Genomic DNA, 17,399 nt, shown 5'->3' on the forward strand with positions numbered 1-17,399 from the left:
GTAGTATGTAATGTTACCATTTTATTTTAATGAATCTATTTATTTATTCCAATGATGAGCTGAACGTCTTTAGTCGCCCCTCTTTTCTTTTTTACTGTGTTTATAGTCAGCAGTTTAGGGGGGAAAGTGTAGCCATTTATTGAAACATGTGCAAATATATGTGTAAATACAGTATATAAGGCAAAACCAGAGTTTGTACAACTCTAAAGAGCTTGAAACACCACTGGCTGAAATGCAGCACCAAACGGTGACAGAACCTCCACTAATAGCTGTTTGGTTCTTTGCTAAGTTGTCTGTGAAGTGCAGGCACCACCCTGTTTCATCTCTTGAATGCTCGAATGATTCATAGGTCAGTGCCAGGTACCTTAACAAACAAACAAACAAACAAACGAAAAACAATATAATCTGAAAATGATCAGGCACAACGACTGGACTGAAGTGAGCGAATATCAGCCTAATATCCAAACCACAGCTTCAGAAAGCCTGAAAGACAACTGCTGCCTACAGACCGATCAGCGACAGCCCTGCCTGAATAATAAATATGGGAATTATCATGAACACGCCCCCCATAAAAGCTCAGTCTCCGCCTACAGCCTCTCAGATTTGTTTGGTAATAGCCTCTTGTATAATCGCTGCTTAACTGAAAATCGATTTTTGTGTGAAGAAAACAAACACGGCTGTTATTTAAGTGAGCGCAGACTGGACATCGGTCCTTTCAGTCGGTGACAACACCCGGGGCCAACATGGTGGTCATATTGCGCTGTTGCCCGCTAATCCAGTGGCTGTCCCTGGCCGTTTTGCTGGGCTCGGTTGTCGGACTCGGTGAGGACCTCGACCGGCCTCTCTTAGGGCCCCCCGGCTCTTCTATCCGGGTCCACGAGTCCGACCCGGGTCTTAAGAAGGCTCTGGCCTTTGCAGAGGAGCGATACAACCGGGTCTCCAATGCGATGCATCTCCGCAGAGTCAGCCGGGTCATCTCTGCCAACAAACAGGTATAATTATTATTGGTGGCTTTCCTTCTGATTTCATAATATTTATTCAAGATATTTTGGTCTTCTAGTGGACTTGCAAAGAACGGTTAAAGTATTGTTTGTCGATTTATCTCATTGTAATAAGCGTTGTGTATGCTCGGTTTTTGTAAACAAGGGCGCTGCTGGAGGGTCGTCATTTTAGCTAAACACAGGCCGGAAAAAGGGGCGACGTACCTTCAAAGTAATAGCGTAAACGTCTTTGCTGCGCTGGTCAGCAAGGGATTAGATTATGCTTAAACAAAAAACAAACAAACATGTATTCCTATTTATTTAAAAATTTCAAGAGGTTTCAACTTGGAGAACAGCATTTATTATTTTATTTTACCTATTTTTATTCTCAAGCGTTCAAGATAAGATTTTATGCGCGGTTTATTGCAGCCGGAAGTTATGTCCTTGACTTTAAATTAACAATGTCTCCGCAGTGTGGCTTGTTTGGAGCATAACGAGCGCCCATAAAACAATAACACGCATTATATTTTATACCACGTCTAAATAAAAATCTTTATTTATACCAAGATTTTGTGTCTTTAAATTAAAAATGTCCGAATGTTTGTGTGTTCATCTGTATTCCAGCTGGTTAAAGGGATCCGTTACACTTTAACAGTGGAGCTGAGTAACACTCAATGTAAGAAGTCCACCATGCTCAGGACATGTGACTTCTATCCCGAGTTAAATCAACTCAAGGTAGGTTGTGTGTGTGTGTGCGTGTGCGTGTGCGTGAGAGAGAGAGAGAGAGAGAGCTCTTGTGATAAAAATTAAGAAGCAGAGAGAATGTGTTATATGAGTTTATATTTAAGAGAAAAAAAGCTGTGTGTGTGTGTGTGTGTGTGTGTGTGTGTGTGTGTGTGTGTGTCCAGCTGTGTATTGATTTTTTTTATTGCGCCAGTTTTGCTGGTTTTGATCTTGTGACTCAACCTTGACTTGGAGTGATCTCTCTTATGCCTCATTCACGCTTGCATTCATTTACAGTATTGACTCTTTTTTTTTTCTTTGTTCCTGTTTTCTTCCCAACTAAAAATATCTAAGTTATAAGTAAATCTATAAATGGGGCTTTTTACAAGAGACCCAAACCTACACATAACAGCTGTTATCGCTTTTCCTCTAATTTATTTTTGTTTTTATGTCTCAGACAGAAGTCTGCGTCTTCGAGGTGTGGGACATCCCTTGGCAGGGGGCGTCAACCTTGCTCAAACAGAAGTGCCAGCCCAAAGGTCAGTCAGCAGCCAAACAGACTCATCATCCAACATTTAAGATTCACAACCACCCATTATGGAAGTCATATGGTAGACATTTATAGCTGAACACCATAGTTGCGGCTCACTTGGTCTTCTCTTACAGTGCTGTTAAAAATACACTGATTATCTTATCATCCAAAAACACATCAACAAGTATTTTTTAGACCTTTTTTACCCCCCAAAAAACACAATAAAAGAGTTCAGCATTTCTGTTCTATGATAATAACTTAATCATGATATTTCTGACCACATATAGAGAAAACTCCTTTTAAAATGCATTTATTTCTACTGATTGTCAGTGAACTTTCCTAGCAACCCACATCAGCCAGTCAGGCCATGAGATTTTTTTTTTACATGCTTGTTTTACAAAGAGATAAATGAGGTGGAAGGTTGAACAAAGGAGAAATTGACATTTTTGCATTTGATGTTGCAAATATGTTGATTTTATGTTGTTTTTTGTATTTTTGTTGTTTCTTTCTGTCATATTTATCAGCTTGAAAATCGTCCGTGAAAATTGTGAATTGCAGCAACCTGCATGACAGTTTGACTGACTGATTTAAGTGTTAAATACTCTCACACTTCCCATTGTCTTCCTGTGTTTCATTTCTCTTATCAGTTGAATTTGAAGTAGAAGAGAGCAACAAGGTAGAGGATCCATCCACCAGCCAGCCTCTGGAGGTAAAATCAATGTCAGGCTCTACAGCTACAGGCCCGTGGTTTTATCTGCCTGTCTGCTTGTTTGTTTAAACTGTTCTAATCGATTTAGATTTGAGATCGAGGCTTTCTGTCGTTGATTCTGTGTGTGTGTTTGCATTAGGAGTCGGTGGAGCTGCTGGGCCGGTTTAAAGAGTTCATGACTAAGTACAATAAAGTCTACAGCAGTCAGGAGGGTGAGTGACTGAATCTCATTCATACCACGTATGGACATTGTGTCACATTCCTGTCAGAGCTGCAGGTTTTTGAACATGTTTTCATAATGTTCACATTCTTTTTTCATGATAGCGCTTTAGCCTGCATTTGCAGCTGGCACAGTGGACTGTGTTCACAGACAGTGATTGCAGGAAGTGAGCCTGAGCCCGCACAGTGATTTCCATGATAGAATCATCATGTCTGTTTTTAGTGCAGTGCTGCCTCAGGACTAAAAATCACAGGCATCCAATGCTATTTTTGGTCTTGTCCTTTGTGCTCAGAGATTTCTCCAGATTCTTTAAATCGTTTGATATCCTGTCCCTTAGATCATCAGATATTCACAGTCTTCACATTTTTTTGTTAGGGAACATTCTGATATTTTTCCACAATTTGTAGATGTAGTTTTTTGCTGATTGGTGAACCTCCGTCTCTCTAAGATGCTCTTTTTATACCCAGTCATGTTACTCACCTGTTCCCAGTTAACCCAATTACTTGCAACTTGCAAAATGTATCGCCAACTGTTTTCTTTTAGTACCAATTACTTTTCCAGTCTTTATTTTTTTACTCTGTCCCAACTTTTTTGACACATATTGGTGCCATCAAATTCAAAGTGAAATATTTAATGTCTCAGGTTAAACATCTGATATGTCTCTTCTCTTGTTCGCACTTTAGAAACAAAATTAAATTCAACTGAAAATGAAAAAAATGAAAGGCTTTTAAGCAGAATCTTTTATGAATATGTGCTTTTGACCCTTCACCTTGCAGAAGTGGACCGCCGTTTGCGCATCTTCCACGAGAACCTGAAGACTGCTGAGAAGCTCCAGGCTTTGGATCAAGGTTCAGCTGAGTATGGAGTCACCAAGTTCAGCGACCTCACCGGTACGTAACTGTGAATGCACGTCCACAGTTTCTAATGAGAGAACGCCTCTTCTGCTTTCCACGTGTTGCTTCAGCTTAAGAAAACAAAGTGAAATATCCTTCTGCTTTTCTCCAGAGGAGGAGTTTCGCTCTACATACTTAAACCCACTGCTGAGTCAATGGACTCTCCATCAACCAATGAAACCAGCTACTCCCGCCAAAGGCCCCTCGCCTGACAGCTGGGATTGGAGGGATCATGGAGCTGTCAGTCCTGTTAAGAACCAGGTGCCAACAAACAGAGTTCATTATGGGGCGGTCACCCTAAAGAGCTTGTTGGTAGCGATTAAATTGTACACCGTGCCCACTTTATGCTTATTAGGGTGTGTTTTTTTTCTCCTGCAGGGAATGTGTGGATCTTGCTGGGCATTTTCTGTCATAGGCAACATTGAAGGCCAGTGGTTCCTGAAAAATGGAACGTTGCTGTCACTTTCCGAACAAGGTGACACAGAAAAGTAGCACAGATGATAGAATTAATCAGGGGTTTTCAAATCCAGCATAAAGTCTTGACATGCTTGAGTACTGATTTGTTCTTCACAGAGCTGGTTGACTGTGACGGGCTGGACCAAGCGTGCAGAGGCGGGCTTCCATCAAATGCTTATGAAGCTATTGAGAAGCTGGGTAGAACTAAGATTTTATTCTGTGTTTAGCAATAAGTAAAAGCAGAGAGATGTTTTTACTGATAACACAAGCAGATTTTTCCTTAAAGTGCTTTCTTATAATCTTTGCCCCTCGTGTGGTTAAGGGGGTCTGGAGACTGAAAGTGACTACTCCTACACCGGGCACAAGCAGAGGTGTGACTTCACCACCGGGAAGGTGGCCGCCTACATCAACAGCTCCGTGGAGCTGCCCAAAGAGGAGAAGGGTGAGCACACAGTGGTTTAACTGCATGGACATGTCCATGATTTTTATCTTATTCTAACTGTAGTGAGTCTGTTTGAAACTAAGGGTTGTTGAATTGACTCATTTTGATTTATTTTTGTATTTTTTCCTTCTCAGAGATTGCTGCTTGGCTGGCTGAGAATGGGCCAGTCTCTGTTGCTCTGAATGCTTTTGCAATGCAGGTAGGAGGTTTTTTAAGAAGTTAAATCACTCCTCAAAACAACAAGAAGCAAAGCAGCTCAGTCGTTGCGCAGTGTTTATTTTTAAGAGGATGAATTCTTTTTGTTTTCTTTGTTTTTTAGAGGTACTTGAAGAAGTTTATAGTGTAGTCAAAATCAGAGAAGGGTATCAGTGAGTATGTGATAAATAATAAGTACTGATTTGTAAACAACTGGACACGAATAACTTGAGCTTATTATTCAATATTACTGAAGTATATTTGTGACTAACTAAACAGCTCAGTCTCTAACAATCCTCTCTTTAAAGATGTTTTGGGGTCAGCTTGAAATTAAGATGGAAATGTAAAAGTGAGGTCAGAGGTCAAATGTGATGTGATATTTAGATGCAAACATACTGTGATAGTTAGAATCCCCATTTATCATTCTATTGTCTTATATAAGAGTATAAAAATACATTGTCATTATTAACAATGGCAATCAGAAACTGAGTTTTAAATTAATGTGACCCCACTCTACAAGCCTACAAAGTTTTACCAGAATGAAACGAACATCAGCTCCTCAGTGGAGGTGTCAACTAGGAGTGGAATAAAAATATCAATAGAATATGTCACGTTGCCTTCTTGTGTAATGTTGGTTTATATGTTACTGATTTATTAAAACATTCCTAACCCCCACCAGTTTGACTTATCAGAGTCAGTACTTGGTGGTGGTGCTTATCAAACAGCAAAGTCGTATGTAGATCATTTTCTTGCATGTGTATAGTATCATGGGCAGTGTATTGTTACTGTATCATATCAGGAGTGACATATTTCCTGCCCAAATAATAGCAATAATAGCTTCCTACCATGGAAGCACAGCATGAGTGGAGGTCTCTTTTTTTCCTCTTGTACCTTCCCGTTGTTGTGTACATTTCAGTGTTTTTCTGTAACGCTACCGATCTCCGACTTGTAACCCCGTGTGATGTTTGTGTTGAGTGTAAGGTCGGGGGGGGGGGGGTGTTTCCATCTCGCTGCAGGGCGACCTGCTAGTGACAAATAAAAAAAGCTGTTTCATTCATTCATTCATCTAAACTGGACATAAACGATAATAAAGATAATAATCTTAAGATACATGTTATTCTTACATTATCTTGAATATCATTTCATTCCCTCCAGTTTTACAGGAAGGGCATATCTCACCCTCTGAAGATTTTCTGCAACCCCTGGATGATCGACCACGCTGTGCTGTTGGTGGGATACGGAGAACGTAATTATTATTATTTTTTTATCCCATTTTTTTTTTTGTCTTAAATATTTGCGCAGTTTCTGGAAAGCACAGACACATCTTTTTGCCTCGTTTGTCAACAATGTTACCCCCCTGTGTTCTCAGGTAAAGGTATTCCCTTCTGGGCCATCAAAAACAGCTGGGGGGAGGATTATGGAGAGCAGGTGAGACAGCACGACCTTTAGAACACTTATCATTCTAAAAATCTTTCATTTGAAACCAACTACATGACTGAGGATCACCGACATAAAGCACCGTTTTCATAATAGAAGTGCTGATCCGTGCACTAGGCTTTACAAAGCTGACTGTTGTTTCATAGCATAATGAAAAAATGAGTTCTGTTCATGTACAGCTGTGAGGGAGTGAGTGTTAATTTGTTTTTTCTCCTTCACACAGGGTTACTACAACCTCTACAGGGGCTCCAATGCATGTGGGATCAACAAGATGTGCTCATCTGCTGTAGTCAACTGAACCCCTAAAACACACACACACACACACACACACACACACACACACACACACACACACACACGCACCATCATCATCATGCTACATGCACCACAGCTGTCAACTGACCCCAGCTCCACATCACTTATCCAGAATGCACAAGAGCTCAACACGCACACATGTGAAGTCCTGCTGATGTTTCTTCTCCGTTAGACCAAACCAGTGTTTTACCAGCTCTAATAAAGCTAGCTTTGATGTGATACTGAAACTTTCCAGTAATTTTAAATCAAGATTACATCTGCTTTTTCTGTTAGTCCTGAAGCTTGGTTAAAATAATTAATGTGTTTAAGGTAACAGCTTATAAGTCATCTTTACTTACAGTAACAGAGCCCATGCTCATAGTGGTGAGCTGATGGTATGTGCTTCAAAGAGTTTTTGAAAAACAAGGCTTTGATTCTGAAGTGATTTACTGCACAAACTCAGTTTAGTGCAATGTAATTGCAATAATAGCTGTATAACAGTGAGAAATGAATGATGGGAGTTGAATTAAAAAAAAAGTGTGAAATCTAGTTGTTTGTTATTTTATGATCTACCTATCCATTTTCTTCTGCTTATCCAATCCACGGTCACTGGGGGACGCTGGAGCCTATCCCAGCTGCCATGGGGGAGAAATGAGGTAAACCCTGGACAGTCTGTCACAGGGGTAACACAGAGAGACAGGCAACCTTTCACTGGAAATTTAGAATCACTGATTCACCCAAGTGCATGTCTCTGGACTGTGGGAGGAAGCTGGAGAACCCACAGATGCTCAAGAAGAAAATGATGGGTTCAAACCCAGAACCTTCTTGCAGCAGTGCTAACCACCACACCACTGTGCTGCCCTATTTTATTATAAAGTTTTTCATGTGCACTGAAACTATAAACTGGTTGACAGTACAATTAAAGCATTACTTTTTATAATTTATTTAGTGCATATATAATAACTTTAACCATAAGGCAAAATTAACTTCAAATAACTACAGCGGCCTATAAAGGGAGAAAACATTTTAACCTGTTTATGATTTTAAACGGTATGTTGGGAAGAAGCAGGACAAACACAATGTAGGAAAACACTTTGAACGATAGAGGAGCAACAACGTTCGTGTTCTTGAATGTCCCTTTAATCAAAACAACCTCATTTTCCCACAATGCCAAGGGAAGGTAACGGAACAGCTGGTCTTTAGCAGTAGCTTCTAAAATAAGAAACAAAAATCGTCGTAAGTTAGTGATATAATCTTACGGTGAATTACAATGAATCCTGAAGTTCATTTACATAAATTTAGTCACATTTTAACCAGTCATTAAAAGGGCTTTTAGCGATAAAATGAACATTTTACACGTATGGAACTTTTATTTTGAAAATATACCCCACTTGACATCGGAAGTGTAACGTTCCCTGTCTTTCCCCGCACTGTGGACTGAAAACAAGAACGCATGTCATTCCATTTTTTTTTTTGACTGAATATTTCAGGTTCTTTTTGTACACGAACGTATACCTGCTGCTCGGAGACAGATTCTGCGTCAAAAAGACAAACAGCCACTCCTGTCTTTCTTTCTTTCAAGGTAGTATTTAACCTGCTAATGTGGAGACAGCTAATGTTAGCCTTTTCCGCTAAGTTATTATTCGTAAGCAACTACTTACTGTTTAGAAGAAAATTGGCAGAGGAAGTTTAAATTATTAAGGTACACAGAAAGTTTTATAGACGTTTATAAAGAAAGGTCTAGCCTTTAAATGTGTCTTTAGTTAACTAGAACTTTCGACCCACTCTTTCTTTCTCAGCTGGCGAAGGAACGTGAAGGCTGTCGGTTATAATGTCACAGGCCACTAAACGCAAACACGTTGTCAAGGAGGTTCTTGGAGACTTTGTCACACCCACAGAAAACCAGCAGATCGTAAAGGTAAACTTTGTATAAAGTTCCCTGTATTTCCTACATACTACAACATTCACATTTTAGTAATCAGCAGCATACACTGGATACTTGTGTACTTAGGTACAGATTGGAAGTACAGGTAAGACCCCCATTTAACTCCAGAGCTGCCTTAAAGTGGACATGTAACACCACTTGTAGAAAGGCTTATTTACACTGTGGTGCCCTGCTCAAACCCAAACATTAACGCTAACAAGTGGATTTTTCCTGTTTCAGTGCAGGTATTTAAAAGTGCAATGGCAGGGAGAGCCTTCAGCTTTCAGGCTCCTCTTCCGTGGAATCAGTTTCCAGTTTGGATTCAGGAGAAAGATGCCCTCTCTACTTTTAAGACTAGCATTAAAGCTTTCCTTTTCATATATAGATATAGTTAGGGCTGAATCAGGTGACTGCAATAGATCTAGGCCTCCAGGGGCTTCAAAGTGTTTCTTCCTCACTCAGTGTTTTCACCCACTGTGTTTATACACCACCAGTGAATCATTAGTTATTACTATTCTCTTGATCTCTTCCCCAGTGTCTTTTTCTCTTTCTGCCTCCCCTCGCCCCCGATTGCAGCAGATGGCTGCTCCTCCCTGAGCCTGGTTCTACTGGTGCTTGCTCAAAGGGGGTCATTTGATTCTTTTCTCTCTATTATTGTAGGGTCTCTACCTTACAATATATGGCACCTTGAGGTGACTTTCCTTGTGATTTGTTGTTATTTAATGTAAATAAAATTGAACTGAATTGTCCAGTTTTGGTGAGCCTGTGCAAATTATAGCCTCAGTTTCCTGTTCTTAGCTGACACCTGACCCAGTGTGGTCTTCTGCGGCTGTAGTCCCTTTACAACAAGGTTTGATATGCTCTGTGTTCAGAGATGCTCTTCTGCACATTGTGGTTGTAACGAGTGGATATTTAACTATTCTCTGTAAATTGTAGTGATAATTGTGTCTCACATCAGCAGTTTCTGAAAATATTTAGACCAGCTTGCTGACACCAACAACCATGCCACATTCAGTGTCACTTAAATCGCCCTTCTCCCCCATTCTGATGCTCAGTTTTAACTTCCGCAGGTTGTCTTGACCATTTTCACACACCTAAGTCCATTGACCATCCTCTGCAACATTTTACATTAACAAGCAGTTGAACAAGTGCACCTCATAAAGTGGCTGTTGAGTGTATTTTTCTGATTCCATGTTTCCTCTGCTTCTTCACTTTTACAGGTAACTGGGAGCCGTGGTAACAACCTACATGATGCTGTAACAGCTCAGGGTGAGACCTTCTTGGTGAGCATGCCCACCAAGTTCCGCAAGAACATCTGGATCAAGAGAGGTAAGCAATGGAAAGGGAAGTTACGTGTTTAAAAGTTTGAGTAATAATCCAGTGACAGCTGGTGGCAAATATTATTTAGTGGCTTGTGGCACAGACGTTCATGCTGCACCGTGTGTGCTGCTGCCCACAACAAAATTGGGGTGCTTTTTGTGGGCTTACTAGTTAGTTTACACTTTTGATATTTCACTGCACCTTACTTGCTGGAGACTTATCAGCTGCACATCCATAATGTATACAGTACAGTGAACCTCGTTGTCATGGTGTTCATTGCCTTTTCAAAACAAAAGAATAATATATATCGTAGTGCAAACATATAAGTTAGTAATGTGATCTCCCGCTAGCTAGTACTGGTCTAAATAAGACCCCCATTTATGTTCATTCATTTAAATTTCATCTTCTCACTCCAAAGGTGACTATGTGATTGTGGATCCTATTGAAGAAGGAGAGAAGGTGAAGGCAGAGATCAGCTTTATTCTCTACAAGGATCACATTCAATACCTACAAAAACAGAACCTCTGGTAGGTGGGAACACACTGCACAACCTTTACGTTCCTCGATCAGCCTCATTTGTCACATGTTTTGCACTTTTTACATTTTTTTCTTGTCTCCAGGCCAGAGGGCTTTATGGACGAGCATTCGACGCAGGATAAGACAAAGAAAAAGCTGGTAAAGGACGAGGACGAGGATGCTAGCGATTCTGAAGATGACGATAGCGACCTTTTTGTAAACACTAACCGCTGTAACTATCAGTACAGTGAAAGTGAGGAGGAGGAGGACGATAGCGAAGAGGATGAGGACAGGGATCAGGACAAAGAGAAAAGGAGGGAAAATGCCTCATAGCAGCAGCACTGAGGACACGGACAATCAGGAGTTGTGAAACAGATGCGACAGCATGCTCCCCTGTATTGCTGTCATCACTGACTGACGCTATGATGATCTGAAGCAATGGTCCACCTGCAACAGCGCCCTCTGCAGTTCATGTACTGAATGGCTGGGCTCATTCAATGTATTTAGTAATTCCTGCTTGTTTTACAAATCTGTGAGATTAAAATGTATCTGAAATTTAACATGGGATACATTTCTAGTGTTTTTTTCTGATGATAGGTCCATTGCACATCACTGGTACCTTATATAAAAGGGCACACAGTATATTTGTACGATGACGTTAAATTTATGCAACCTTTTCCGTAGAAACCTGTTTAATTTTGCTGCCAAAGAAAATCCAAATGTCCTATTGGTGCTGGATATGGTTCTAAAAATTATTGTATCAGCTTGAGTTACAAATGAAAGCTGTTTTATTTTCATCTTATCCAGCAGCAAAAGTTAATTTGTGAAATGACTGAAAAGCTTTTGAAATGGAATAAATCCCAAGCAGAGTATGCTTATGTCACACTGACTCGATATCTTCCTGTGCATGTCTCCATCTTGCCGGATTCAAGACTTAATCCTGAATGCATTTCATTATTACGCAGTCAAGCAGCCATCTCCTCCGGAAAAGGTTGTGTAGATGTCACACTAGCATATCTGGAAAAAAAACTACAATATATGGATTCTCAGAAATTACATCACAGTGTCGTCAGCGCACAGAAAATTCCTACTGCAAGCGGAACCAGTCCCACGCCTTTTTGGCTGACTCATTTCTTCCCCCAAGGTGTGAGAAAACTTCGTCATAACTCACATGACATTGAACAGAAGAGAGATGATTCCTGTCATTACAATTTTGCTCTCACTGAGTAACTGCACAATGAAAGCATCTATGTCGTATTTTGACAAAAATAATTTTAAATAAGAATGTACACTCAGTTTTTTCAAAAGCCCATGAATACCTGAAATGTATCCTACAATAATTATATCAAATAATACATGTAGTGAAACACTGCGCACTAATCTATACATGAATTAAACACTGCGGTCATACACACGAACTGCTGAAGGAGCTTTATTGGATTTAACGCTCCACTTTGTGACAGTGCACAAAACTGGAGGAGAACAGACCTGTTTTTCCTCCCTGTCAAGGACTGGAAACACCAACCAACTCCACCTTTGCCTGACGCCTTTAGCCTCAGTGTTTGGATGAATGCCAATCTCTTATTTATCGCCTAAAGTTTAATACTGTAGTCCACTATCAGTTGGATTTTAATTCCACTTGTAATGGGATGAGATTGTTTCAGTCTTGATCATTTATGAACTCAGACATGAAAATCCAGATATATATTACAATAAAACAGATATCACATTTGTTTGGTTTGTTTTGAGCCTTGGCACTGCAAAACTAGCTCAGCTGCTGTAACCTGAAACTCGAATACCTGTTGTCTTGTTTAACTCATTCAATTCAATTCAGTTTTATTTATATGGTACGGTGGCCCTGAGAGGCCGAATGGACTGCAACTTAAGAAAACACCAGCAATAAGAAAAATGCTGCAAAAGCACACAAAACACAACGGAAATAGGAAAAAACAAAAAAAACAAAAAAACAGAAATAGGAAAAAACTGATTTCCTAAAGCACAAGGGAAGTGTTCCTGGGAGACACCTCTGGCAAAACCAGGTTCAGGGGCAGGTAGGTACTCTCATGTACTTCATCTAGCTGTTCAGAAATTACTGACAGCATGATAGCATTTAGCATCAGCTCCAGAGGCGGAGGCAGACATTTGATACACCCGGGGCTTAGCCCTAAAGGGTAGTATGCATGTGGGATTGGGGGGGTTAGAAATGACTGAAAGATTAATAATAATAATAACAGATTGGATTTATATAGCGCTTTTCAAGGCCACTATTCTTTCACTCTCACATTCACACACTGGTGGAGGCAAGCTACAGTTGTAGCCACAGCTGCCCTGGGGCAGACTGACAGAAGCGAGGCTGCCATATCGCACCATCGGCCCCTCTGGCCAACACCAGTAGGCGGTAGGGTAAAGTGTCTTGCCCAAGGACACAGCGACCAGGACAGAGAGCCTGGGGATTGAACCGGCAACCTTCCGGTTACAGATGCGCTTCCCAACCCCTTGAGCCACGAACATTTTTTTACTGTACAACATCAATTTAGAGTAAACTTGGTTTTTTTTGGATAAATAAATGTTGAAATATCTTTTGAATTAGTTAAATGTCAGAATAAAGAGAGACAGAGATCTGTCTATTTTTTTATCACTTTCATTAAATTTAGGAGTACATATACACTAAGTTTATTGTTAATTAATAAGAAAACTCCAGACGATTCCATCCTGAGCTGAAGAAGCTTCTGATAGGTTAGTAGAGTCCATGTGAGTAAATTGGTGGCACAGCTGTGGATGCATATAAGGCAAAACACAGAGCCTGTTTCTTTAAAATGGGAAAATCAAGAGATGTCAACAAAAGACCAGGAAAAGAACTGTGGAGCTCCATAAGTGTGGCTTAATTTTGAATACAATTTGGTGCCATATAGAAATACAGATAGTTTCTCTCTTTACTCTTAAAGTTAACAAATGTGTTTTTTATGTTTATCAATCTAAAAAAAAATAAACATTTAGTCTGATTTGATGTTACAATTAAAAAAGTGTTTCTGTTTTTATCTGAAGAGTTTGTAAATATCTGGTTTCAACTGTATATTTGATGATGTTGGTGTTTGGCTTGATTTTCAGCACAAAGAGGGAGAGAGAGAAACAGAGAGGGAGAGAGAGAATGAGGACAGCACAGAGATGGAACAAGAGCAGGTGAGACACACATGTTAGTCAAATGGTCGTTTACCAAAAGTATCACCGTATCATAGGTCCTCATGTATCTCGTACCTAGTGTTTCTTTTTAGGTTTGTTATTTTTCAAATTCTATATTTATTAAGTTATGCAGGCTTGTTTGCACAACAAGGCTAAATAATTATATAAACTTTTGTGAATCTACATAGTGGACTTTGGTAGAATTAAAAAATAAGTGTAGTGCAGGTCTATGATGATTTTAGTGCTCATTTAGTTCTGATTCTGGTTCTGTCTTGGTTAAATCCTAAATAGTCCTGATTTTGAACTGTTGTAGTCCTGTTTTAACTCCGGATCAGTTCTGGGTCTGGTTGAATTGGGGTTTAGTCCTCGTGTCTTGATGCAGCCCCGTCTGAGCTGGTTCATACCAATATTAGGGGGGATTTACGCACAGTCGTAAATTCCCACAGTGCACTATGTGCTTCGAATATTGTGTGTAGTTTTTGTTTTATACAGTGCTGTTTGTGAGACAATGACCCCACCTCATTCCCTCATACTTCCTACTATATCCATTTTGCAGGCATTCAAACTTTGCATTATTGCATGCTTAAAGTAAGCAAGGATAGTCAAAGTTTAACAAACCAGTCTGCAAGGTATTTTAATTTCATAGTACAAACAGGAGCATGAAAGAAATGAAAAAAGATATTTAAAAATAATGTAATGCTTTGCAAATTATTATTAAAGTGCTAGTCATTCACATTATTCAGTGTTTTAAATATAAGTGAGGAACATAGACTTATGAAGTGAAAAAATAAATAGTAGACACAGTGACTGTATGTTTGTAAGTTTTCTCCCCAACAAACACAACAATGTCAACGAAACGTTTTACACCATCAAACGCACCTGCGGTAGCACCCAAAGGCAGAGGACGATGCTATTGCTAACCATCGCACAAAATGTTGGACTTCTGGACATGCTAAAGGAAGGTAGAAGTTACCGTATTTTTTGGATTATGAGGCACATTTAGCGAAACAAAATCCCGTGTTCTGGACCTGAAAACAGGGTTTGATCTTTGGTTTCATTCTATGATACTGGACTTATTTTTCTACGAAGGTTTGAACTTTGAGAGTGTTTAAACTAGAGAGAAAAGTGTGAAAATGTCCATGCCTGTCTGAGAAAAGTGTATAAACTGTGTAGGGAGGGGTTTTACAGCCTTAAAACATCTATACTAATTGTAAAAAAAAAAGTTTGCTACTTCGTGGATTTCACCTATCACGGGTTATTTTTAGAAAGTAACTCCCGTGATAAACAAGGGACCGCTGTAAAGCTCTTTGTTGGACTGGTGCGAAGGGCCTGCAGGTGCTCGTGGTCAGTGTTAGGTTACATCAAGTGTAGCAAGTACTTAATTTGAAGTTAGCCTAATGACACTTGGAATAATTAACCGAATTCTAACTTTAGTGTAGAGGATAGACATCAGTGAAGATAGCTTGTGAAACTGTTTACATCTTGTTGAATCCGGTTGTGTAAATCCACAAAGAGTGGCAGGTCAGCTGATCACAGTCTATACATGAAGAAAACCTACTGGAGCTCACATTAGAAATTACAGACTTGTGATTCTTTTCCCTATGCTGAGCCACTACACATAAATTACGGTTACTCCTGAGTGTCCCATTTTACTGTTTAGGTGTGGAGGCAAAGTCACCCTCTACAATGTAGGCAACAAAATGGTTATTTTTAAAAACAACAGAATGAAGCTGTCATGGGAATTAGAATTTAGATTGGAATAGTATTTGCCTTCTCATGTACTAATATTGTTTTATATTATATTAATGTAGGACAAGGTTCGGATGCCTTTTTACAAAAATGGTTATTAGAATTTTCCTTAAAGGAGTTCCTTTACATTTCCAAGCCTGTACTTTTTCCACTTAACCTTTACTGCAATCCTGTTATTCTTTATATGCAGTTTTTATGTCTCAGTGACCACTGAACTTAAACAACATATCTGCCCGTATAGCTTGCCCAGAGGCATTTCAAGGTGGCTACAAAGTGCTGGGGGTTATTTAGTTTTTCTCCTTCTGTTCAACTCTCAGAGGCACATGTCGACATTGTGCCTGTGTCTCTTTCAAGTCAGCCCAAAGTTTCACCACCTGTTTGGGGCTTCGCTTGTGGATCACTAAGATGGTGTGGTACGAACACGGGTCTTTCCCTTCATTTTTGGGGAAGTCAAACATGAGGAAGGCGTGGTTGTGCGTGGGGAAGGCATTGAGCCGCACCATGCACATCCCTACGTACACGTCATCGATGGGGAACAGGTGAACTCTTTTAGAAATTAAGTGCAGACGTCTGGTCAACTGACCCGAGTACACCAACCCTCCCCCGCCTGCATACGCGGGGTATAACCCTTTGTAGAAGCTGTGTGGGATAAAGTACTTTGAGATGTTGACTCGGTTGGGTGAAGCTGCTCCTATGACGTCCCCAAACACGAAGTTGTGCATGTTCTTCTTCACATGCGGCTTCTCCATCTGGATCTGGAGGTAGGTTATCAGTTTTGGTGTGTTGACAAAGATGTCATCATCTCCTTTGAAGACAAAGTGGGTCTGCTTGCAAGAGTGTGAGAACCAGCTCCAGAAGAGCACATCCTTCAAGGTGAGATTGAAAAATGTATCCTCAAAGTCCCACTGCAGAATATCTCCATAGAGCGTACTCTCCAACTTGAGTAACGCAGACACATCCACACCCGGTTCTTTGGTGTTTTGCTTGCCCAGCAGGAATACCCTGCGGACATAGGCTCCACCATTATCTCTGCCACTGCCATTTATCTTCTGTCCTGCCACCCATCCCACCTGGCCCCAGGTCTGCCGAATAGCCTGTCGGTTGTTGAAGTTATCCAGTGTTGTTTTGATGGCGAAGAGAATCAGAGGGTCCTCCCGCTCGTCTTTTCCCTGAGCTCCACATTCTCCACCTGGCTGGAGGAGAACCGGGTAGTCTCTTGTCTGCATGTACTTGGTGAAGTCTTGCACCTGTTGTGGTAGCTCGTCAACATTATATGTCATGTTGTTGAGTCTGCGAACTGCAGAGAAACTCTTCTTCAGCAGGAAATCATCAAAGCTGATATTCTTCATTAATCCCTTGGCTTCGTGGGGGTGCAGGATGGGGTTAAATTGACGGTCAACGACCAGCTGGAGCTGGTTCCAAAAAGCCTTTTTCTGACATTGGTTCTCCCAGAAAATTTTAGGGAGTGAGACGAAGATCTTATTTCTTAAAATTCCATTGGCCACAAAATGAGAACTCTTCGGCATGATTTCACTCGCTGGTGCTGTCATGCTCCTCATGCTCATACACACCGTGAGACCAACGTAGACAAAGAGCAGGGCCAGGAAGATGCAAGGCGTGCACACACAGATTAACACCCTGCGCCAGCGAAAGTAACACCGTGCCATTCAGCTGCAAATACACAAACACCAAGTTACACTGAAGAAATCTGACATCTGACAATTTCTGAGTTTCAAAATATAAAACAATTATTAAATGTACAATAGCGGATTTATGTGTATCTGGATCGAGAGGCAAAGCTCCGCAGAGAAATGAAGTGAAGAAGCATG

At 40.4% G+C, this 17,399-nt stretch overlaps 3 protein-coding genes across 4 annotated transcripts; 2 read left to right on the plus strand and 1 right to left on the minus strand.

Annotated features, from left to right (window-relative positions):
- The first annotated feature begins 629 nt into the window (after positions 1–629).
- ctsf (cathepsin F) lies at positions 630–7,449 on the plus strand. Its single transcript, XM_085361303.1, has 14 exons — positions 630–992; positions 1,605–1,715; positions 2,161–2,242; positions 2,883–2,944; positions 3,084–3,156; positions 3,941–4,054; positions 4,170–4,318; positions 4,436–4,532; positions 4,631–4,711; positions 4,836–4,955; positions 5,090–5,154; positions 6,306–6,396; positions 6,520–6,578; positions 6,811–7,449. The coding sequence occupies exons 1-14, from the start codon at positions 744–746 to the stop codon at positions 6,883–6,885; spliced, it is 1,428 nt and encodes a 475-aa protein (XP_085217429.1). The 5' UTR covers positions 630–743; the 3' UTR covers positions 6,886–7,449.
- Positions 7,450–8,312: 863 nt separating this feature from the next.
- On the plus strand, positions 8,313–11,200 carry eif1ad (eukaryotic translation initiation factor 1A domain containing). 2 transcript variants are annotated; one of them, XM_085361314.1, is made up of 5 exons: positions 8,313–8,463; positions 8,681–8,799; positions 10,026–10,134; positions 10,544–10,652; positions 10,746–11,200. In XM_085361314.1, the coding sequence occupies exons 2-5, from the start codon at positions 8,713–8,715 to the stop codon at positions 10,972–10,974; spliced, it is 534 nt and encodes a 177-aa protein (XP_085217440.1). In that variant the 5' UTR covers positions 8,313–8,463; positions 8,681–8,712; the 3' UTR covers positions 10,975–11,200. The 2 variants fall into 2 exon arrangements, with proteins under 2 accessions (XP_085217440.1, XP_085217450.1); XM_085361324.1 differs by lacking the exon at positions 8,313–8,463 and adding an exon at positions 8,524–8,583.
- A 4,657-nt stretch (positions 11,201–15,857) lies between these two features.
- LOC146638422 (N-acetyllactosaminide beta-1,3-N-acetylglucosaminyltransferase 2) lies at positions 15,858–17,237 on the minus strand. Its single transcript, XM_085368433.1, has one exon. The coding sequence runs from the start codon at positions 17,235–17,237 to the stop codon at positions 15,858–15,860; it is 1,380 nt and encodes a 459-aa protein (XP_085224559.1).
- Positions 17,238–17,399: the final 162 nt, after the last annotated feature.

The sequence above is a fragment of the Diplotaxodon limnothrissa genome, linkage group LG2 (assembly GCF_057381915.1).
Source record: "Diplotaxodon limnothrissa isolate DT_005_m linkage group LG2, D_limnothrissa_male_GT1.1, whole genome shotgun sequence".
NCBI lineage: Eukaryota > Metazoa > Chordata > Actinopteri > Cichliformes > Cichlidae > Diplotaxodon > Diplotaxodon limnothrissa.